Source organism: Sus scrofa, chromosome 10 (assembly GCF_054392235.1).
Source record: "Sus scrofa isolate SSC_HxYL_T2T_F1_AM1 chromosome 10, Sscrofa_HxYL_maternal_Yorkshire_Landrace_v2.0, whole genome shotgun sequence".
Lineage (NCBI taxonomy): Eukaryota > Metazoa > Chordata > Mammalia > Artiodactyla > Suidae > Sus > Sus scrofa.
This window is the reverse complement of record NC_139392.1, coordinates 87,630,078-87,654,086: the sequence shown is the minus strand read 5'-3', so window position 1 is coordinate 87,654,086 and position 24,009 is coordinate 87,630,078. Positions and strand designations below refer to the sequence as shown.

The window sequence follows — 24,009 nt, the reverse complement described above, 5'->3', positions numbered from 1 at the left end:
CAGGGGTCCAGCTGGTGAAACCCTCTCTCCATTTTTTCCACTAAGTTGCTCCATCCCACGTGGAGTTTGACCGGCTGTCAGAAGCCGCCTTCTTCTCTCCCACCCCCCATCCTCCGCGTGCCTTTGGTCCTCTGCTGCCCTCCCCTAGGCCATCACCCACCCCGGAAAAGCCCAGGACGTCCTGCAAGCTCTCACATCTACCTTGGCCTGGGCAGTAGCTTTAGTGTTTTAGATTCCTGGAAATAGCAGCATCTCTAAGACAAAATATCCTTCCTCTTGCCAAAGCCTGTGTCATCAGGCAGGACTTTACCGTAGCTCTACTGATGAGGTTGCTCCGGATTTGTTTTCCCAGAAACCTCTGCAGAAGAGGGCCTTCAAGAGATGGGGGCAGAGAAAAGCCCACCCTGCCATCATCACCTAGGCATGCCTGTGTGTGAGCGTTGGTTGCTATGGCTTTCCCACCGGATGGTCAGCCTTGTGAAGGAGGGGTCCATGTGTATTCCCTTCCTGCTCCATCCCCAGCACAGAGAAAGAGGAACATAGTAGGAGCTGTAGAAATATTTGTTGAACAAATGAATAAATAAATGCTAATGGTAAATGCTAATGAACTCAATACCCAAACATGCCGGTTGATGGATTAGGCCATTAGTCAAACATTACAGTGCAGGCTGGTATTTGCAAATCCCTCTTTGATCCAGAACTTATCAGGAGTGGGGATGATTTTCTCTCATTAAGAGGCCTTACTGGTGATATTATGTCTCTGGGAGCTCATAGAGAAAAATTAGGCTTTTTTGCACAATGGACCTCCCTTTAAACTGATTTATCAAGGAAAAAAATATTATTTTCGCGTAATAATTTAGGGGGCATGTTTTCCCTTAAGAAGCTCACTTATGAACTGCAGTAATGCTTTTAGCCCAGTCATAGCAATACTAAATGCTGACACCCCTTCCCCCTGGCAGAGGCAGAGTGTTGGAAGGAAATCCCCCTTTTTTGTTTCTATCTGGGGGGAGTGATGTCATTTTGTCAACAAAGCTTTAAGAAACACGGCCTTCCGTGGCATGTCCTGTCCGTGTGGCTTTGCTTTTGCCTTCTGTCTCCTCCGAGAGGACAAGTTGGTAAATGAAAGGCTCCGTGACTGTCGTCCTGAGCTGGTACCTTCGCCACTGCTGGAGCCTAAATAAGTGAGTTTCCATGAGCAGGAATGGCTGATTCATAATTGGATCACGTCATTTCACAGTGCTGGATTCACAGAGCAGGAAAAGGACAATGAAGAGATAAAACTTGGAGTTCCTGTTGGGGCTCAGCAGGTTAAGAACCTGACTTAGTATCCATGAGGATGCAGGTTCAACCCCTGGCCCCGCTGAATGGGTTAAGGATCCGGTGTTGCCGTGAGCTAGGGTGTAGGTCACAGATGCAGCTTGGATCTGGCTGTTGCTGTGGCTGTGGTGTAGGCCAGCAGGGGCAGCTCTGATTCGACCCCTGGCCTGCGAACTGCCATAGGCTGCAGTGGACCCTAAAAAGAAAAAAGAGAGAGAGGGAGAGAGAGAAACCTAATACCACCAGCAAAGTCCAGGACAGCCCTCCTTTTCTCAGGTGCATTCCTAAGTGTCAAGATGACATTGTTTTTGAAAGAAGAGAAAACAAAAGCCCTGAACACAATCTCCAAATGATGGAAGGGACAGGGGTGCTGTTTAACCATCAGCCGTCCCCACGGATGCCAGTCAAGGTGCCCTGGTATCTGTGGCAGATCTGATTAGGTAACCCTGGGTGATTTTGTTCTGGGAGCCCCTGAGCCCAGGAACACAGCCAGGGACATACATTTGCAGGTAGTTTATATGAGGAATCCGAAGATAAAATGGAGAAAGCCAGAGCCATGTCTCATCTTAGGAAGGACTCCAAATAAGACTGGCTGAGGCAGAAGGAGGCTAGATGGGTCAGTGATTAGATTTTTTTTGCTTTTTAGAGCCACACCTGTGGCGTATGGAAGTTCTCAGGCTAAGGGTTGAATCTGAGCTGCAGCTCCCAGCCTACACCACAGCCCCAGCAATGCCAGATCTGAGCCTCATCTGCAGTTTACACTGCAGCTCATGGCAATGCTGGATCCTTAACCCACTGAGCGAGGCCAGGGAGCGAACCCACATCCTCATGGATACTAGTTAGGCTCGTAACCCACTGAGCCACACTCTGGTGATTAGATTAACTTAATCTTAATGCTGCCAGTCTTCCAACAGCCCACACTGCCTGCCTGACTGCCTGCAGCCAGATGTGAGTTCCCATCAGCCCCCAGGAGGACCCCGTTTCCAGAGGCTTGGGGGGGGGGCAGATGGTCCACCTCTCCACGGGGCTACCACCGTCCTGAGCCAAATGCCAAAGGGATAGAAAGAGAAACGCCACCTGGTGGGGGAGATGTCACCCCTGTGAGCGAGCGCGGGCTGGACAGGAAGAGCTGGGGGTGGTACCTCAGGATGCCTGTCTGCAGACGGGTCCCACTTCTGTGGATGCTGGGGGCTGGTATTTCATCCACCTCCTCGCCCGAGTGGATTGGAGAGGCTGGCCGGCCTCTAGTGATATGTTTCGTGTCGAGACCCGCAGTTTTCTTTTTTTATTTTTTTTTATTTATTTTATTTATTTATTTATTTATTTTTTTGTCTTTTTGCTATTTCTTTGGGCCGCTCCCGCGGCATATGGAGGTTCCCAGGCTAGGGGTCGAATCGGAGCTGTAGCCACCAACCTACGCCAGAGCCACAGCAACGCGGGATCCGAGCCGCGTCTGCGACCTACACCACAGCTCACGGCAACGCCGGATCGTTAACCCACTGAGCAAGGCCAGGGACCGAACCCGCAACCTCATGGTTCCTAGTCGGATTCGTTAACCACTGCGCCACGACGGGAACTCCGAGACCCGCAGTTTTCTAAGTGACTGGGTGAGTTTCTCTGAGGGTCTCGTCTCCCCTTCTGGTTTGGCAGTATTAGGAAGGTACAGATCCAGACCAACCAGCACTTATTAAAACCACAGCGCCATCTAGTATTGCCAGCTCCCTGCACCGGGTATGGGGTGAATAGTTGCTGCCGGAAAGAGGAATGAAAGGCAAGAGCTGGAAGGAAGAAAGGGACAGAAGAAATGACGGTGGGAAGCAAGTCAGAAAGAGAAAGACAGACACCATATGCTATCACTTCCATCTGGAATCTCATATATGGCACAAATGAACCTTTCCACAGAAAAGAAACTCATGGACTTGGAGAACCGACTTGTGGTTGCCAAAGGGGAGGGAGTGGGATGGACTGGGAACGCGGGGTTAAGAGGTGCAGACTGTTGCCTTTGGAATGGATAAGCCATGAGATCCTGCTGCATAGCACCGGGAACTGTATCTAGTCACTTGTGATGGAGCCTGATAATGGGAGCAAAGAGGATGTATCCTTGTATGTGTCACGGGGTCACCATTGCTGTACAGTAGAAAATTGACAGAACACCGTAAATCCCCGATAATGGAAAAAAAATTTTAAAAAAAGAAGCGAAGGTGAGGGTGGTGTTTCCTGCCTTCACGTGGTCACCCTGTCTCCTTCTCTGTGGGCCCTTCCTGAGCCCTGATAGAACTAATACCCACTTAGGACTTACCGTCTGTACTGTCTCCCTTGCCCCATTCTTCACGACCTGTACTAGGTAAGAGCGTGCTAAGTATCCCTTTGCTCCTTGGTTTCCTGTCTAGCCCTCCCTTTTAGCTTGTAAAGTTCCTAACAGTCGGACTGCTTTGGGGGGATGTTCTCTGTTCTAGCACAGGACCCCCCCCCTCCCAGAACGCAGGAATGGGTGTGTCATATGTGTACCTCGGACCTGGTAGATACTGACTAGCAGTGTGGCATCATGACCCAAAGCATGGGCTTTGGGGCCAGGGCGCCTAGGGCAAGTCCTGGCTCTGTCTGTCACCAGCTGTGCAGCCTTGGGAAGCAATTTGACATTTTTCTGTCTCATTTTCCTCAGCTCTGTTGTAGCTTAGTCATAGTAAAGACATCATGAGGCTTTTAGAAGGATTGAGTAACCACGTATAAATGGCCTAAAATAGTGACTAGGATTAAAAAAGCACCCAATCAATGTGAGCTCTAGGATGTGTGTGTGTGTGTGTGTTGTGTACATATCACCATGTGAGAGTAATTGCTTGGGTTTACACACACACACACACACACGGATATTTTAATCATGGGAGTGAAAATTGAGGAAGAATAAAAGTGGGAGGGAAGGAATGAAGGACCAAAAGTAGCGGATAAAGACCGAAATGATGAGAGAGAAGGAAGTTGGGTTGAGGGGAAGGAGCAGTGGCTTTGCGCTTTTTTATCCGAAAGGAAACTTTAATCCCCAAGGTGTTCTAAATTTCCCAGAGTGAAGGTTCAGCATATACGAAGAAAGTTAACCGGTTCTAAATTAATATATGAATTTGTAATGATGCCTTGAAGCTAATCTTTTTATCTATGTATTATTTGGAAATACATCCAATGTGAAAAGCCCACAATTTGCCCCAAGCACTGGGTGACCAAAAAAAGAAAGAAGAAAAAAGGACAAAATCTGCTCAATTGTAACACTTTCACCCTTAATTAAAATAAAGAAAACCTCACGCCTCCTACGACCAGAATGTTGAAATCACTTGCCCAACAGGCAAGGAAAATACAAGGAATTTTAACCTTTTCGAAAAATCTCTGTCCTTTGGGAAGATCTGGACGTAGCGGTGGGGAGCAACGTCCAGGTCTTAGACATACTGATTGTGCTGACACACGATTCGAAGGGGGCTCTCGCGTCCTCTGTTTTATAGTCATCAACAAATCTTGGAAACTGGCAAAGCTGCGCAGAAATAGATGGTGCGCCCTTGCTTCAACCCTTCCTAAAAAAAGAACTCTTGGCACAGTCCAGGCATGGGATGGACGGTAGGGGACAAGGGAGGGCTCTGTTTCAGACACTTGAGAATAGTTGGCATCACTCTGTGGCCCCTGGCAAACATTCTACCCCTTTAAAATGAAAGTTTTTTTTTTTTAAGGAATGTGAAATAATCTCCCCAAATGGCATCCTCCACACGGGACACCTGTCTGCTTTTGAAAGGTACTTGTCTCTTCTGGTTTTATTTATTGGTTCCCCCTTAGATAAAATGGAATGTATAGCCCAACTTGAAAGCTGCAGGGAGCTTTTCTGTTCGTTCACACTGACAATGGATCCGGCAACTCTAGATCAAAGGGCAGGGCCGAATTATGATTCTCTTCTGGGACTTAGACACCCCTCAGGGCAGAGGGAATTGCCCAAGGATATTGGACCCATTGGAAGCGCACACCCTCCGCCATTTTGGTCTGTTTCTTGGTCCCTAGGGCAACTCTGTTCCTTGGAACATGTGACTTCATTTGGTCATTTTTTTTTCATCATTGTTTTCAGTCAGTTGGTAGCCTTCCACTCTCTTCTTGATATCAGATTATCTTGATGATGACGACTAAGGAAAGAAAATTAGTGCAATGAAATGCCGGATATTGCTGTCACTGAAACGGGCATTTTAAGGAATGAGGAAGCTGGGATGCCCCTGCCAGTGGAGAGTGCTTTCTGGTTCTCTTGCTCTTATAGGGATGAGTGTCTGCGATGTGCCAGGCACTGGATATTCAGCAATCTTGAATATGACATGGTCTTTGACTTAGAGAAGCTTTCCTTAGTGGAAAATTCAAAAATACTCACTACTTCATACCTCACGTAATATCTTTTGTTGGAGCAAAATGCTTGCAGTGAAGGATCAGGCTTTAAGTCCTCTTGGTGCCTCTGAAAGCAGCCAGCATGGTTTGTGTCAAACATATGCGAAGTGCTCAGTGAATGTGTTGGATGAGTAAATATTGGTGACAATGATGATTTATGCTTAGGACCTGAATGAACCTTTCAACCTATTCAAGGTCGTTGAAACAAGCATGGCCATTAATGAACCTTTCGACCTATCCAAGTTCATCGAAACAAGCATGGTCATTTCGGCACCGTCTTTTTTAAAGTAGACTTTATTTATTTATTTATTTAGAGCAGTTTTAGGTTTATAGCACACCTGAGGGGCAGGCACAGAGATTTTATATATGCCTTCTGCCCCCGCCCCCATGCACAGCCCCATAATGTTAATCCTTATCAACATCCCCCGCTAGAGCCGTACATTTGTTACAATGGATGGGCCTGTGTTGACATGGCACCATCACCCAGAGTCCACAGTTTACTTAGGGTTCAGTCCTGGTGCTGTACCTTCTCTGGACCTGGATAAATATAGAATGACCTGTGTCTCCCATTATGATATCATAAGAGTAGTCTTACTGCCCTCAAGTTTTTCTGTATGGCGTTTTCTCTAAGTTCTGTCAACTGGGTTATGAAGGAGCATTATCTAGACGAAGCATGGCCACTTATGCTAAATTTGTTTTCCTCGAAGGTTTCTTTACAAAAGGTATAAATTCATGAAAATGTGAACAGTTCAGATGATGTTTTTACCCAACAAGCTAGGGTTTTAAAAGCTCTGGTGTTCAGAGGATCTCAAAAATGATGATTGGTCAGTGAGGCCTTGCTGCATTGCTGTTGTCACATGCAATGGTTCTTTCTCTGTATTTTTTTTTTTTTTAATCGTGGAGTCTCAAGCTCCAATGGCCTCATCAGACTTTTCAGTAATGTCTTGTAATTTAAACTGTGTTTACCCATTCATTCATGTTCACCCCAAATTACTTTTCCTGTGAAGTAATGTCTGTAATTCTAATGTAAATTTTTGAGGGCATGGTTGTATAAAACATAATTTTCCCCTGCTAGTGCTAAGTATGTAGAGAGCATAACTATTTTTTATAGCATTTGTCTTTGGCTAGAAAGGCAAGGCCAGCCCCTTGAGTGTGTGGGTCTGTTAAACAGAGTTCTGCATTGTCTTTTGCATCTAAATCACACCTATAAGTCATCACCTAGGAATTTCTAGGTTTTTTGAGGTGATTTTTTTTTTTTTTTTTTTTGGCCATGCCCAGAGCATATGGAAATTCTCAGGCCAGGGATCGAACCCGAGCCACTGCCGTGACAACAGCTTAAGCTGCCGCACTGCCAAGGACCTCCTCTAGTTTATTTTTTAAGAGGAACGAGAACTTGGAGAAACTTTGTGGCAACCATGTCTTTTTTTTTCTCCCCAATATTTATATTTGTCTTGCTTCTAGTCCTAATTCACTGTTGGTTTTTCTTAAGCTGCTGGATGTTTTTAATCTTTCCAAAGAACCCAACTTAGTTTTCATAGAAGCAAGAACTTTTCCAGACTCCTATTTCATCAGTTTTACATCACGTTTAATTAAATGCAAAGATGAGAATGAGTCCCACCTGCATGAAGAGTGGAGGAGAGCCCCAGCCTACTCTTGGTGTGTGTGCAGACTCCGGTGATGGAGCTGAGTGAAGCAGGCACTCCTGAGAGGCCTCGGCCACTGTGTTTTTCCAAGGGAATGGAGATTGTTGGTTGATCCAGGAAGGTTTTGAAATGGACAGCAGTTGCAGGCACTCGGATTCTGTTTCTCTGTTGTAGTGCCTCTCCTTGGAGGGCAGTTTTGCCCTCAGGGGACACTTGGCAATGTCTGAAGACTTTTTTTTTTTTCGAGGCTTTTTGGGGTTTTTTTTTTTTTTTTTGAGGGGGGAGGCACATCTGCAGTATATGGAAGTTCCCAGGCTAAGGGTTGAATCAGCCCCATAACTGCCAGCCTACGCCACAGCCACGCAGCAACGTGGGATCTGAGCCCTGTCTGGACCTTCACTGCAGCTCATGCAACGCTGGCTCTTTAACCCACTGATCGAGGTCAGGGATTGAACCCTCATCCTCATGGATACCAGTTGGGTTCTTAAACCACTCATCCACGATGGGGACTGCCTGAAGACGTTTTTTGCATTTTTTAAAGGTTTTTTGAAGTATAGTTGATTTACAATGTTGTGATAATTTCTGTTGCACAACAAAGTGAGTCAGTTATACATGCACATACATTCACTCTTTTTCAGATTCTTTCTGCACATGGATTATCACAGACTCTTGGGTAGAGTTCCCTGTGCTATCTATACACAGCAGGTCCCCACTGGCCATTTGATTGTCACAGCCTGGGGGGAGGGGTGGTACCCAAATGGCATCATGTGGGTAGAGGCCACGATACTGCTAAACATCCGTAAGGCCCAGGACACCTGCTCCCAAGAAAGGATTTTGGGCCCAAAACATCATGATTGTGCCTAGACTGAGAAGTAACTGCTTTGCTGTAGTTTATATAGATTTATTATAATGTAGCTCCAACATAGTTTTAAAATAGACCAGGGGGAGTTTCCCGTGGTTCATTGGGTTATGGATCCGGCATTGTCACTGCTGTGGCTCCTGTCACTGCTGAGGTACAAGATTTACCCCTGACCCAGGAACTTCCATGTGTTGTAGGTACAGCCAAAAAAAAAAAAAAAAAAAAAAAAAAGATTCTAGGGGAACTCATAATATTAAAAGATGTATAATCTGGAAGCAAAAATAAAGAGTTAAAGAAGGAGAGGTCCTTGTGCCTTAATGGGATCCTGGGATGCTGCTGTTGCCATGATCAAGTTCTAAATGCAGATCTAACCCACAAGGTCAACAGGAAGATTAGAAAAATTCATCAATTCATTCCTTTCAAATTGAACAAATATTTGGGGAGTACTCCTTTAGGCTGGGCTCAAGGGACAAAATGATAAATAATAAAATAGAATAGAATAAAATTATATTTTATTATTTCTGTGGTGACACACAAGATAAAGGAAGGGGAGGGGAGCTTCTTAGCTGGGGGGTGGGGCGTTACCCACACTTGCATACTGTTTCGTAAGAGAAATTTCTTATGCAGTCACTGAACTCTTAGAAGAGATGCATACATGGGAGGCCTTCAGCAGAGTTGTGGACAGTGCTTTCAGCTGGTTTTCTAGAAGGAGCAGAAACATCCTGTCGAAAGCCAGCTTCTATATCAATAAAAGCTGGGAGTTCCCATTGTGGCGCAGTGGTTAATGAATCTGACTAGGAACCATGAGGTTGCAGGTTTGAGCCCTGGCCTTGCTCAGTGGGTTAAGGATCCGGCGTTGCCGTGAGCCATGGTGTAGGTCACAGACGCAGCTCGGATCTCACATTGCTGTGGCTGTGGTGTAGGCCGGCGGCTACAGCTCTGATTTGACCCTAGCCTGGGAACCTCCATATGCCATGGGAGCGGCCCTAGAAAAGGCAAAAAGACAGAAAAAAAAAAAAGAAAGAAAAGCTGAAGGTTTAATATTATGTGGTTATCTGGGAGCATAAATCATAATCACTTATAATCTTAAGGCAGTATGGCTCTATGGGAACCAGCATGTCCCTGCGGTGCCCAGGTACTGTCCCACATTATAGGCCAGGGAGTTCTAGAGACGAGGAGGCGTCCTTTGGATTGACAAGACGAGGGTGTAAAGACGATGTGATGCTGAGACTCTTAATCCAGGGCTGACATGTTAGCTTTTGGAGATCCATGAACCATTTGTAATTGCACACCACATTTTTTGTGTGTACTTACGCGCATGTCCTTATTTTTTCTACATGAGGCATTTGTATCTTTAATAAGGTCGTTTTTCTTTTCCATCGTAGTTTTTTCAATTTGATTGAAATACAGTTGATTTACAATGTGGTGTTAATTTCTGCTGAACAGCAAAGTGACTCAGTGATTCTTTTTCATATTCATTTCCATTATGGTTTATCACAGGCTATTGAATATAGTTCCTTGTGCTATACAGTAGGACCTTGCTGTCTATCTATTTCATACATAACTTTGTATCTGCTGATCCCAAATTCCTAATTTATCTCTCCCCTGCCAACCACCACTGTCCCTTTGATAACCATAAGTTGGTTTTCTGTGTCTATGCGTCTGCTTCTGTTTTGTAAATAAGTTCATTTGTGTCATATTTTAGATTCCACATATAAATGATATCATATGATATTTGTCTTGGTCTGACTACTTCACTTAGTATGATAATCTCTAGGTCCGTCCATGTTGCTGAGAATGGCATTCTTTCATTCTTTCTTTCTTTTTTTTTTTTTTTTTTTTTTGCTTTTTAGGTCCTCACCTTTGGCACATGGAGTTTCCCAGGCTAGGGGTCCACTTGGAGCTACAGCTGCCAGCCACAGCCACATCAGATCTGAGCCACATCTGTGACCTCAGCTCACAGAAACACCAGATCCTTAACCCACTGAGTGATCCCAGGGATTGAACCCACAACCTCATGGTTCCTAGTTGGATTGTTTCCCCTGTGCCACTGTGGGGACTCCTATTTCATTCTTTTTTTAGGGCTGCATAGTATTCCATTGTATATGTATACCACATCTTATGAGATTCTCAAAGGGATTCTTCTTACATGACATGAAGAAAATGACACATCACTGATCCTAAGAATTGTGATCTAAAGCCTTCTGCCTCAAGTTAAGCCCACCTCCACTTTTGGAATATCTCAGCAGTAATCCCCCATCTCTTCCTCCTTCTCCTTGCTTCCCAGTCCTTCCAAGAAGACATCTGCAATCAAAAGATAAGATACTGCAATTAGGAGGAGATTAGTTCTAAAGTATGTCTCTGTCACTCTTACTCATATGCTACAGAGCTTCCATCAGTGACTTATCATTTGAGTGATCATAGCATCTGCCTTTAACAATCCCACCTGGTAGGACATTATAACAAAGAAATGAAAAACAGTCCTTTGCTGCTGAAAGAATTGCATTTTGTGATGCACATTTCGTTCGCAAACCTCAGGTGACAGAGATCACCAACACACCTTCAAAGGAATGTGCTCCTAAATGATTTTTGGAAAGAGGATACAGGTGCTTTGTTTAAGTGGAAAAGATCTAAAATGTGGCTTGGAATTCTTTTGTCTCCTATCTTCCTTCTGTACATTGTACATTTAAAAACATTAATATCGTCAACTCAGTTGAGCTCTATGGCCAGAAAGCAGAGGCGGGCATTTTGCACGTGTGTGAAATTTCCTTGGAAATTAACCCTGGAAACGTTTATAGGAATTAACCAGAAATGTGATTAGTCAATTTTAAATTTAGAAGCAGCTGCATGTACAGGATCTTCTGCACACATATGATAGCAAAATGCCTTGGGGCACTAGATTATGGCTTTATGAAACACATTTTTATAAGTTACCAAAATAAGCTAATTATGCTTATCTTCTTTTTCTTCCAGAGAGACAACCACAGAGTTAGCTGGAAGTCTACCAAGGTGAGCCGTGTGCTTTGCTTGTTTTGTCCGTGAGTTCTGATACGCAGCCTGAAACGAGAACGGTATCCTCTTGGAGAGGTCCTCTTCGTTTGCTCTTCCTCATGTTAGACTTTGACCTTGTGCTTCACCGTGTAACTGCCCAAAACTGTGTATGAGAGTGTGTAAGTGACGCGACAAAGGTAATGGGAGTGATGCCCACGTATGACTTAGAGAAATGATTCTCATTCCGTTGAAGTGACATCACATACCGCTGTAGGTATATTTGAGCTAAATTCTCCATAAATATGCCGTTCCTTTATTATATCCACAAATGTTGACGATCTAAAGATGCATCAAATTGTTTTTTCTTCAGTATATCCACCGCGTTCAAGGATTTATAGACTCATGAAAGAATTTTGAGCTTCCGCTTAAGAACTCTCACCATAGTTTTGATGATAATATAAATGCATTGAGGAGTTCCCATTGTGGCGCAGTGGAAATGAATCTGACTAGCATCCCTGAGGATGTGGGTTGGATCCCTGGCCTCACTCAGTGGGTTAAGGATCCGGTATTGCTGTGAGCTGTGGTGTAGGTCACCGACGCAGCTTGGATCCTGCGTTGCTGTGGCTCTGATGCAGGCCAGCAACTGCAGCTCCGATTTGACCCTTAGCCTGGGAACTTCCATGTGCCTCAGGTGCGGCCCTAAAAAGCAAAAAAATAAAATAATAGAATACATAAATGCATTGGTAATCCATATCATCATTTAAATATATAGTTACTATCTCACCAGGGGAAAAAAAATCAATATGTAAATTATTCCATGTCTTGTATTTTGAATATCTTATGTCACTATATGAGAGAAGAGGTAATTAACGAAATGCAACTTATAGACAACTGGCCATCAGAAATGATTGCCACTATTAATTAGAAGAAAAAAAAGGAAGCAAAAATTCCTGGGCATCGCATCATACAGCACCTCGCATTGGGCCAGAGTCCTTGAAGGCGCTCATGTCTGTGAAGGAATGAATAGGGCCTAGGGTTTTGCCCGGGAACTGCTGGAAACAGAAATCAAGAGACTCCCAGAACCAGAAGAAGCACGTAGAGTGTGATAACGAACAGCATTAGGGAACAGGGGGAAGCACACATCCTTACCATCTGTCACGGTCGATAAGCACATTTGGTGGCTTTTTTTTCTTCAATGTAAAGAAACTCTCTGCTTATAGGATCGTGATTCGTAGTGCCAAAAACCTGTTTACTGTGATCCAAATGTTTAAATGACTGTATGTCTTAATTCTTGGATGACATCCCAAGGAAGCGTTTCAACCGGGTGCTGGTTTCCGGGGTTAAAAGCGCGCGGTCTGTGCTGGTGCACGTGTCCCCACTGAGTTGGCTTTCGTTGTGCTTTTACCCCCCCGGAGAGAGTCCACCGTGGAGACCTGGGCCCCCCTCGTTTTCTGGCAGAGCAGGAGTTGTGTATCTGCTTGTGTTTGTGGTGAAGAAGTTAATCCCCAAATAATGGAATGACGGATGACTTTGACCCTTTTCTAGAAGGACTCGGGAGTGGGCCACCCCGGTATTGTCAGATGAGACCTGTGCGGAGCTGTAATCAGGCAGATAAAAATTACTCCGATGTCTGAGAGATCTGGTGTGCACCCTGAATTCTATTAAGTAGAGTTCTGTTGTGAATACCAAGTGGCAATGCCCACATGCACCGCGAGTCATCTTCTGTTGTAGCTGGTTTATTACTAGAGGAAACCTGCTCTCTTCTTGAGCTGTGCAGGAGGTATTTTAGTATTGAGCCTACTTTGTTTTTTCCCCGTGAATTTGTCTTCCTGTAATATTGCATCACGTTGAAAATAAACATGACAACAATCCCATCCTACCTGCCGTTCACAGTCCTTGTCCTTCGTGGCCCTAAGGGTGTGAGAGAGAATATGCCAGTTATTTCTCAGTTCTTCTTCTAAGGTAGCTTTAGGTTTTCTTTTGGCTTCCTCGAGGTGGGGTGGGAGGGTGGGGGGTGCAGTGCAGGACATTGTCCTTTGAGAATTATTTCCCTCCCTCACAGGAACCTGACATCGTGTGACGACTGGATGATGAATACTTTTGGTATACAGACTGTTTCTTCTGCTAGCGGGCATTTGTTTGTACAGTCTTGTAGAATTCAAGCAGGTGTTCAGCCTTCAGCCTTTTTTTTTTTTTTTTGCAATTTCTTCAGCCTGTCACTGGGAGAGTGCAAACGAGGCCTGGAAAACCTTGGTGCATTTAGAACAAGGCACCTGTCATGACTCTTGTTTGTTTGTCTGCTAATGATGAGTGGGACATGACACTTGGGGGTTTTATCCTTTTAGTCATAAAAGCGCGCTTATGCTGTGACATCTAGAAAAAGATGGAAAATTGCAATTCAGGCAACTGTTAACTAGTCCGAGGTGGCCGGAAAGGAAGACGGTGGCATGTTATGCTTTGGTTTTCCTTGACTTTGTCTTGAAATTTTCTGAAAGGCCATTTCCACATTGTGCACAAAAGTGAGGTATTTCAACTTTTTTTTTTTTTTTTAATTTTTTAGGGCCACACCCACAGCATATGGAAGTTTCCAGGCTAGGACTCCAATCTGAGCTGCAGCTGCGGCCTACACCACAGCCACAGCAACGCGGGATCCGAGCCATATCTGCAACCTACGCCACACCTCTTGGCAACGGCAACTCAGATCTTCAACCCACTGAGCGAAGCCTGGGATTGAACCTGAGTCCTCATGGATACTAGTCAGGATTGTTACCACTGGGCCATTATGGGACCTCCCATCAACGTTCATTGCCTTATGTAGCTGGCCGCTGGTTGATAATGTCCTGAGAAAAGGTGCAAATCATGCAGCAGTGGATTGTGTCTTGGTTGTTAAAAATGCATTGAAGTTGAGATGAGATGTATGTGCAAGGCGCTTGAACAGACACGGGTTTGTCTTTCCTTACTAATGATAACCTAAATGTGTTTTTGGATTCTTGCCTTTGCTGAAATTAAAGCCTGGTAATAATATGTCACCAGAAAAAAAAAATAGATTCTATGAGCAACATGCCTAAGCGTTGTAATTACATTATAAATATTAAAACTAATGATCTTCTCAGGATTAAAACACATATTAAACTGACTATATGTCTTACCCATGTTGTCCTCTTTGTCTTGAAGTATCCTGGAAAAGGGATGTATGGGTCCATTTCTTAAGCTGTGAAAATGGTCATTTTTAATCTTACATGTAACTCCTCTCTTTTTTTTTTCTGTAGGAAATGGCAATTTAGCAAGCTTGACAATTGCTTTTTCCATTGCAAGCATGCCTTTTAAGAGTTTCTTTTAATAGGGAAAGGTGTTTAATTTAGGGAGATGTGTTTTAATTAAATCATGGTAAAACCCCAGTTGTTCAAATGGAATGGAGGCCCTGAATTAGTTATGGTAAGCTGGGCTTTTAATATAAAGGATGCCGATATAGACAGAAAAGTTTTTTGGGGGGATAGCAGAATAAAGATGTAAACAAGGTTTATATTAACAGAGGTTTTGCTGTCATCCTGCAGTACTAGTGGCTGTTTTTGAAAAAGAGAGAGTGTTTTAATCCTTCAAACACAGTCTACTGTTTCTCCACATAAACGAAACAGTATAGGAAATAAAGCTATTTAAGAGACCATAATAGAAGCATCTTAAGGTCCTCAGTAGAGATTCATAAGCAGTTTTTAAAGCACAACACCCAGAAGTCAGGACGCTCTTTGAGGAACTGAAGTATTAGTAAATGAAGCTTACCGTAACTAAAATATGAAGAAGGTGCCATCTTTTACTAGATTTTAGCAGAAATCAATGGAGGTATGGGCCAAAGATGAAAGTTATGAAAGAAAAACTTACCTGATTTCTTCTGCTTTAATCCAGTACCTTGATCTTTTTTCTGTGTCTCTTCTGAGAAGGTCAGGAAATGCAAGCAGTCAGGGGAGCAATGGAACCCCCAGTGCTCAGAACATTGCTAGACACCAGAGGACTCTCGCTTGAGATCCTCTACCAAGAAGTTAGAACTGCTTGGTTTGTGTGACTCTCAGAGATAAAAGTCATGACATGGCAGTTTCACTTATGGAATTTGGGTCTTCAGTTATTGGTCTCTGTTATCTGAAAATTGAGCTCAATGGATTCTAGGTAGTGGAAAGGCAAGACTGAACCTTCTGATTGGCCCCATTTCTCAGTCCTGGGTGCGAGACTAGTCTGGTAGCAGCAAAGGGGAAATTTGGAAACAAAGAGAATCAAAGCCATTTCTGCCAGCTCAGCTCACCACTTGTGTTCTGTAGGTTTTCAGTTAGATGTTCAGTCCCCTGTGAAGGGCTTGGGTAGATAACAGATTCTCATACTTCTCCTTGTCCTCAATCAGGATGCTATCTTCTGAAAGACCTTTCAAAATTAGAAGATGAGACTGTTGGTGACACCAAAAGCAAGGGCAACAAAAGAAAAAGTAAACAAATGGGACCATATCACACTAAAGAGCTTTGGCATAGCACAGAAAACCCGTCAATGAAATGAAAAGGCAGCCTATGGAATGGGAGAAAATATTTGCAAATTATATGTCTAGTAAGGGCTTAATATCCAAAATATGTAAAGAACGCACACAATTCAATAGCAAAAAAAAAAAAAAAAAATCCAACAGTCTGATTTTAAAAATGGACAGAGGACCTGAATAGACATTTTCCCAAAGAGAACATACAGATGGCCAACAGGGACATGAAAAGGTGCATGATATCACTAGTCATCATGGAAGTGCAAACCAAGACCACAATAAGGTATCACCTCATACCTGTTAGAATGGCTGTCATCAAAAAGACAAGAGACAACAAGTGTTGGGAGTGGTGGATGTGCACTGTTGGTGGGAATATAAATTGGTGCAGTACTATGGAAAACAGTATGGAGGTTCCTCAAAAAGTTAAAGGTAGAAATGCTGTATGATCCAGCATTACAACTTCCGGGTATATATCCAAAGGAAATGAAGACTGGATCTCAAGAAAGATATCCACACCCTCATGTTCTTTGCAGCAGTATTCATAATAGCCACGACATGAAACAACCTAAGTGTCTGTCAGTGGATGAGTGAATAAAGAAGTTATGGTGTTGGAGTTCCCATCGTGGCACAGTGGCTAACAATCCGACTAGGAACCGTGAGGTTGCGGGTTCCATCCCTGCCCTTGCTCAGTGGGTTAAGGATCCAGCGTTGCCGTGAGCTGTGGTGTAGGTTGCAGATGTGGCTCAGATCCCGTATTGCTGTGGCTCTGGTGTAGGCCAGTGGCTACAGCTCTGATTGGACCTGGGAACCCCCATATGCCATGGGAACAGCCTTAGAAAAGTCAAAAAAACAAACAAAAAAAAAGTTATGGTGTATACATACACTGGAGTGTTATTTGGCTATGAGAAGGGAGGAATTCTGCCATTTGTGACAACACGGATAGACCTTAAGGGCATTATACTAAGTGAAGAAGGCCGGACAGAGAAAGACAAATACTGCATGATATCACTTATATGTGGACTCTTTAAAAAAAAATTCAAACACGTAGAAACAGAGAGTAGAAAAGTGGTTGCCATGGCCCAGGGGCTGGAAGAAGTAGGGGAAAAAACGTTGATATTTCCAAGTCAACCTCTTGCTAAGTAATCTAGAACTGATGAACATTTCCTATCTTATTTATAACCCCCAAGAAAGAATAATTTTCCCAACTTCCTATGATCCAGATAGGGTGCAGTTCAATATGTACAACATTCATTATTTATTCATTCATTCAGTAAAGAAGCATTGAACACTAGCTGAACGCCAAGAGTGGTTATAGGCTCCATGGGAGGAAACAAGCTGGTCATCCTCTCTCCTCCTGGGTGCCGTAGTCTAGTGTAGCAGGTACAGGACAGTACAGTGTTAGGTGGAAGTTGCTTCATGCCATGAGAAAGGTATAAAGACATAGCTAATAAAAGGCACTAGGGAGTTCACCCACAAGATGGGCCACTTCTGATTGGGAGAAGCAAGAACAGCATCGTGAGTCAGCCTTCTGAGCAGGTTTACCGATGGGTCAGGTCTGACCATGCGGTAGGGGACAGGGCTGTGCACTCCACAGGGAGAGAATGTCATCACCCAGGGGAGGCGTGCAGGGATGTGTACAGGGAACAGGAAGTAGTGCCATCTTGTTGGATGGAATGCGAACCAAGAAGAGGTCTGTGGAAGTTGACTGGTTGATGTGAAGGGTGTAGACACCCGTCGAAGGGGCTATTATTCCCTTTGATACTGTTCACCCAGGAAATGTTCTAAGCAGTTGCTTAAGAGGAGTCATCTGGGCAAACTTATGGAAAGGATTTGGGGAAAGAATAAAAAGGGCTGAAGTTCTCCACATAGAACCCCACAGTACTCCCAGACCTTAAAACTCCTAGAGCTTCCCTCTCTCAGATTCACGATTTGTCTAACAATGAAAAACAAGCCCTCTGGCCAAAGTGAGTGTTTTCCAAACCTTACACTGCCCAGTTTCCTGCTTCCAGCACCCACCATGATACTGCACACCTACTCTGAGGCCTCAGCTGCAGTTGGTAAGATGTATTCTTTCTTCTTCCCTGCCCCAATCCCAGCTTCCAACTTTTTACAGTGTATCCCCCACTCATAGTCTGTGGCTGAATTCTTTCCTACCTAAATCTTTCTTTTACAATATCTTTATTATTTTTTCCCAGGTTGAATCCATTTAATAAAAGACATTATAGCTGTATCCAGATGGAAAATGAAGATTGAGTTTGTAGCTATAGTTCAAGAGGTCTGAGAAGACCCAAGCTTAATGTGGTACCCTGGCGTATTCTCTCTTTTTCCTCTGCCATCCTTAGCATGTTGGGCATGATGTGCCTCATGCTCACAAATGACTGCCATAGCTCCAGCTATCACATGAAGACGGGACCACATCCAGTGAAGAAGGGCATTTTTCTCTCATGTATTTCTGTATTAGAGAAGAATTTCTTGCCCATGCCTAAGCTGTTAGGGAGGGGAAATCGGGTTTCTGGTATTTGCAGCCCTTATAATGAGAGACATATTCTGTCATCAGGGAGGAAGGAAGGAATCATGGTAAGGGAAAAATGGCTTTACACACTTAAGGAATGGACTCTGCCACAAGAACTCTTCTCTGACTTAATCCTCAGCCTATTCCAGCTGGGCTCAGACCCTTCCATTTTACTAAACTGGCCTGGTCAAGGTCAACAGCAATTTCCATCTAGCAGTGGCCATTTATCTGTTCTTTTATTTGGTCACTTGGCTGCACTCAGAGTAGGGACATCTTCCTCTCCATGAAACACCTTCCTAGTTTCTGGAACACCAAACTCTCAAAGTTTTCTCCCTTGCTCACTGGCCATCCTATCTCAGTCTGTCTGCCCATGCTTCCTCCTCTGCTGGACTCTACATGCTGAGCTGCCCTGGGCTTCCCTAGCATTGTGTCATTGATATTTGAGTTAACTGAGGATTTTTAGACATTCTCCACTAAGTAGGAAACACCAAGATCCCACCATTCTTCATGGTTTTTCCCCACCATCTTGCAGTGCCTAGAACATAGTAGGCTCTTTATAAATACTTCCATCAGTCTTTGAGTGAATAGATCTTTGACTGAATGCATAAAAGCTTGAATTTGAAGTGCCCTCATCTGCTGGGGCTGCTAAAACAAAATACTGTAGAGGGGTGACTTAGCATTTATTTCTCACAGTTCTGGAAACTGGAAATTTCAAGATCAAGGCGCTGGCAGATTCAGCATCTGGGTGAGGACCAGTGGCCTGGTTTTTTGTCTGCTGCCTTCTTTCTGTATCCTTACCTGGCAGAGGGGAGGGGATGCAGGGAGAAGGGAGAAGGAGCTAGCTCTCTGGTCTCTTCTTATGAGGGCACTAATTCCTCCTGAGGACCCCACCCCAGTGACCTCATCTAAACCTAATCACCACCCAAAGGCCCCACCTCCTAATTCCATCACACTGGGCAGCAGGGCTTCAACACATGAATTATGGAGGAACATAAACATTCAGTCTGTAGGAGGAAGCGAGGGAGGAAGCATCCAAAAAAACCTCCCAGAGTCCAGTCTTAGAAAAGAGGAGTTCGCCTTCTACCACCCTGCCCACTCTGCTCACTGCAGTGTACTTTTGGCACCCAGAAAAATGCATCTATCTTATTGGCTGGGAAGTTACTAATCTAAATGTTACTGTTATCAAGCTGTTCAGAGTGGTTGCTCTTGAGTCTATGTTAGCCTAGAGGTTGAGAGATTGGGCTTTGGACTCCCACAGGCTCACGTATATGTCTGCTATTTTTTAATTGTGTGACCTCAAGCAAGTTAGTTAATATCCCTGTCTCAGTTTTTCATTTGAAAATTTGGAAAAATGATGGTACCCCCCCCCCGCATCGTGTCACTGTGAAATGAGGCTCCATAGAAAGTACTTAGCCTGGTACCCAGGGAATAATCGAAACATGGTGGCTCTTAGAGCGGTTCATGCAAAGGTAGCTTTGTGCTCATTAGAGTGGTTCATGCAAAGGTAGCTTTGTGCTCATTAGAGTGGTTCATGCAAAGGTAGCTTTGTGCTCATTATTTTTACCTGCGCTTGGGTGGAGCCCCTATCTCACAGAGATTCTGTGTTGCATCATGAGGAGAAGCCTGGTGAAGTAGTTCAGCACAGACGCTCTAGTGATCAACTCCAGCCGAGCGTTCAAGTCCCCAGTCAGCCCTTTCCTAGTTCTGTGATCTTGGGTGAATTTCTTTACCTCTGTGTGCTTCATTCCCTTTATTTGTAAATTGGGGTCATAATTAGGACCACTTGTTCTGAGAAAGAAATGAAGCAAAAGATGTGACATGCTCAAAAGAGTGCTTACTTTGTCATTATAGGGAAATTACGGTTGCAGGCTAGTAGACATTGGTGATGGGGAATGAAGGAATATCCAGCCATAGGCCGTAGAAACCTCTAGTACAGACATTAATTATTCAGTGGCTGGATATTTTGCCTTTCTATGGAGGGTTATTGATCTAAAGCAGAATACCCCAAGTATTAGAGGGAAAATTCCCTTGACCTTGCTATAAATACATGAACATAACAATTAGCCAAAGAAAGTAGATGTGCAAATAGTGGCCGTCCATCTTGGGCAGCTCTATCAGGAGCATGGTTTTCATTAATTCTCTAAATAACCCAAATCAAAACATTTCATTCTTCATAGATGCATATAAGAGCCCATAGTGACTGAATTGAATTACACTTGTTTTATAATATAGTGTTCCGATGTGTAACAGACTATCAAAGGAAAGATCTTTACAAGGAAAACTTTAGAATATTGTTCAGATACTCAGTGCATGACCTATTTAAACAGCTCAGATTCTTCTTGTTGTAGACTGCATAATTAAATTTTAAATGGAACATGATAAAGAAATTATACTGGCGATCTCCAGAGATTTTGAGACCCTATTTGGCTCTTTATAAGAGTATAGCAAAGGCATACTTTAAAATTTAATAAAGGCCTGCCCTAATTTTTTTTTCCCCTCTTAGATTTTTCTTTATCTGCTCAGGAATTCAAAGCTATGTTATGTTATCCACAAGTGTTACCTGCAATAAATGACCAAAATAAAAATTCTTAAAAGCCCATTTATCCCAATTTGAGAATTCCATTATGTGTGCACCAGAGCTTTTGTGTAGCCATTGAACTCCTTGAAGATAAAACCTGCCATTTCCTGAGTTTGTCACTATAGAGAACTGGGGTTTTATTCATTCTGTTTGTGGAAGCATTCATATCTTTAGAGCTTCTGGAGCAAAGGGGTAGAAAATGGGTTCTGTGAAAGATATAATTTTGCAATTAGAATTCCTTATTTGCTCTGTAGAAGTTGCCCTTCTTGAGAGGGTTAAAGGAAACACACACACACACAGAGCCTGTTGGAAGAAGAGCTAATGCAGAGTAAGAGAAAAATCTTAGGTGGAACATCCTCAGAGGTATTGGAGCCTCTTGGGTAAAGAATTTTGTTTCCTAACCTTCCATCACTCATTATCTTTTGTATTTAAAGAAATGCTGCCAAGATAAAAGTATATGTTAAATAATTTTTTCTCATATTTACTTAAAACTGTCTTGTTGTATAAAGCATCTTAGGAGAAAGGCTTCTGTCTTCCTTGAAGGATTTCAGATGTTGCTGTCCACTGAGCTTTGACAAAACACCAGGTGGGAGCGTTTCTCTTCCCACGCAGGGTTGGTTTGGTTTTCATTATACCTTAAACAGTTGCCTCTGTCAGCGTTTGGAATGTTCAAGCTACCGAGATCCTGCAAATTAATAAAATTCATTCTCATTTATCCCTACATATTTTTAAACCCTGTAAACCTTTCTTTTCAGATTAGGTTTTGTAAATGTGTCTATTATGTATTTCCCTTTGCCTTCTTTCTGGCAAATACACAGCTTTCCTTTGGGCCCAAGTCACTCAAGCATCGGATGTTGTTTTCAGGTTTTCAAATAAGCAATATTAAACTCACATAACACTATATAAAACCAAACTGAGGCAGTGACACAAGCCAGCAGAGAAAATAAATTCACCGTTTAGCCTGACTGTTCATCCTTAACCCTGTCGTTGTCATGCTTTTGGTGGGGGAGGAAGGATGAAGCTCAAGGAGTAATGCTGAGCTCCAGAAAGGATGCTAAAGAGAAATCCATACTGGGAGCTTGATTATCCAGTGTGTGGGCAGGAATTCTGCTTTCCTGACACACTGCCACGAACGAGACCCTCCCTCTGCCAGATTCAGGCCTGTGGAACTCAGGGAGCATCTGTAAGAGTGACACCTGGTGGCTGGTCACTCATTGTAATGTGCCAGGTTCCCCTTCCAAAGCAGGGGGGGGGGGACATTCCCAAATTAGGCTTTCAGTGCTATAGGTTTCTGTGGATGGTGCACGATTAAAAAAACAAAACAAAAATGAAAAGCATACATTTAAGTGAATAATAAAGATGCTTATGGACATAATAAATAATGGAAGTTTAAAATTAATCTGTTGACTCAGAGGACAGACTTGTGCCTGCCAAGGAGGGGGTGGGGGAGGGTTGGATTGGAAGTTTGGGATTAGCCAATGCCAACTATTACTTATAGGATGGATAAAGAGCCAGGACCTACTGTACACCACGGGGAACTATACTCAGTATCCTGCTGTAAACCATAATGGAAAAAAATATGAAAAAGGATATTTATACATATGCATGTATGTATATCTGAATCACTTTGCGGTTCAGTAGAAACTAACACTGTACCTCAATGAAATAAATTTAAAAAAATTAATCTGTTGATATGAACAACATCATTGCCAGTTGACTCACAGAGCACTTACATGAGCAAGGAGATGTATAAGGGCCCATGGACGGTGCAAGGTATGATGAGCCTTCCTTTTAAGGACCAACAGTCTAAAGGCAGAAATCTGATTTGTGGGGGGAGGAAGTCTGTTCCTGACTATCTCTCAGCGCCTAGGACAACATCAGTCACATGATGAGATGAAAACATTTCTATTGAGCCCATTAAAATCATATACATTGACCAACCCTTTAAGTTCGGAGGGGAGAGAGACAACGTTTTTTGGTAGGCCAATTCGAAAAATATCACCACAGTGGATTCAGATCTTTTGGGAAAAGAAATGGCAGGGACAAAGCAAAGAGCAAGGAAAATGGAGTTTTGAAATAGGGATTCAGCCAGCTGGATTCAGCCAGATGGTTTGTTGAGAAAATAATGAAATATGAGATTAGAAATGTAGGTGGAAGCCAGCTTGCACGTCTTAAAGGGATAGAAGAGTTTCCTTTGGGTTTGCTTTTCTTTTCTCAGTAGGCCGTTGGAGGTGTTGGACAAGGATGAATGTTCGATTCAAAGAGCGTGGGAGCAAGGGGATTCTGATGGTCTCCTGCGAAATGCATTATTCCAGAAAGAGCGACACCGACCCATCCAGTCCATGAGGAGTAGGACCAAGTCCATGTTACTCATCTCTTTTATCCTCAGCACCTAGGATGAAGCACAAACTGGGAAATAAGGATTTCCCGGATAGTTCAAATGAGGATGGGAAATGCATGAACTAGATTGGTCTTTGTAGAAAGAAAATAAAGCAAGGGTCGGAGTTCCTGTCATGGCCCAGCAGTTAGCAAACCTGACTAGCATCCATGAGGACACGGGTTCGATCCCTGGCATTGCCATGAGCTGTGGTATAGGTCACAGATGCGGCTCAGATCTGATGTTGCTGTGGCTGTGGCGTAGGCTGGCAGCTGTAGCTCCAATTGGACCCCTAGCCTGGGAACCTCCATGTGCCGCGGGTACAGCCCTAAAAAGACAAAAAAAAAAAAAATATATATATATATATATATATATATATGGGAAAAAAAAAAACAAATCACTATCATTTGCCTAAACTCAGGCAAGCAAGGAGAAGTTTCTAGTTTGTCAAGTTTCTAGTTTGGGAACGTCATTTGGTGTCACCCACAAAAGCCAGTGAGGGAGGCCTGGAGGAGGCTTGTTGGGAAACATGGGGTTAGAAAGAGGGTTGTTTTATACTGAGTTTGGGATAAAGGCCAGATATTTAGAGGAGCATTTCTGGTAAAGGCTGAAGGACACCAGTGGATGTGGAGCTGGAGATTTGAGAGTTTAGTAATAATGCATCTTGGGAGTTGCTTGCATGGAAGTTTAGTAAAAGTCATTTTGTACACACTTGGGTCTTGCCGTTGTCTGTCATAGTGACATCCTTTGCCAAATGAGGCAAGATGCAGATCTGATCTGGAGCCCTTGAGGACAAATAATGTTGAAGCAGAGGTTAGTGTAAT

General features: G+C 43.5%; 1 protein-coding gene across 22 annotated transcripts in view; it reads left to right on the top strand.

Moving 5' to 3' along the window:
- Positions 1 to 24,009, top strand: part of CELF2 (CUGBP Elav-like family member 2) — an 872,498-nt gene that overhangs the window by 441,517 nt on the left and 406,972 nt on the right. For 17 of the 22 annotated variants that reach the window (XR_014817160.1, NM_001445143.1, NM_001445140.1 and 14 more), the window contains 1 exon segment: positions 11,191 to 11,226. Coding sequence is in view for 5 of the 22 variants with exons in the window: in NM_001445132.1 (NP_001432061.1) it covers positions 11,191 to 11,226 (36 nt within the window). In the remaining 17 variants the exon portion in view is untranslated. 22 annotated transcript variants of the gene reach the window in all.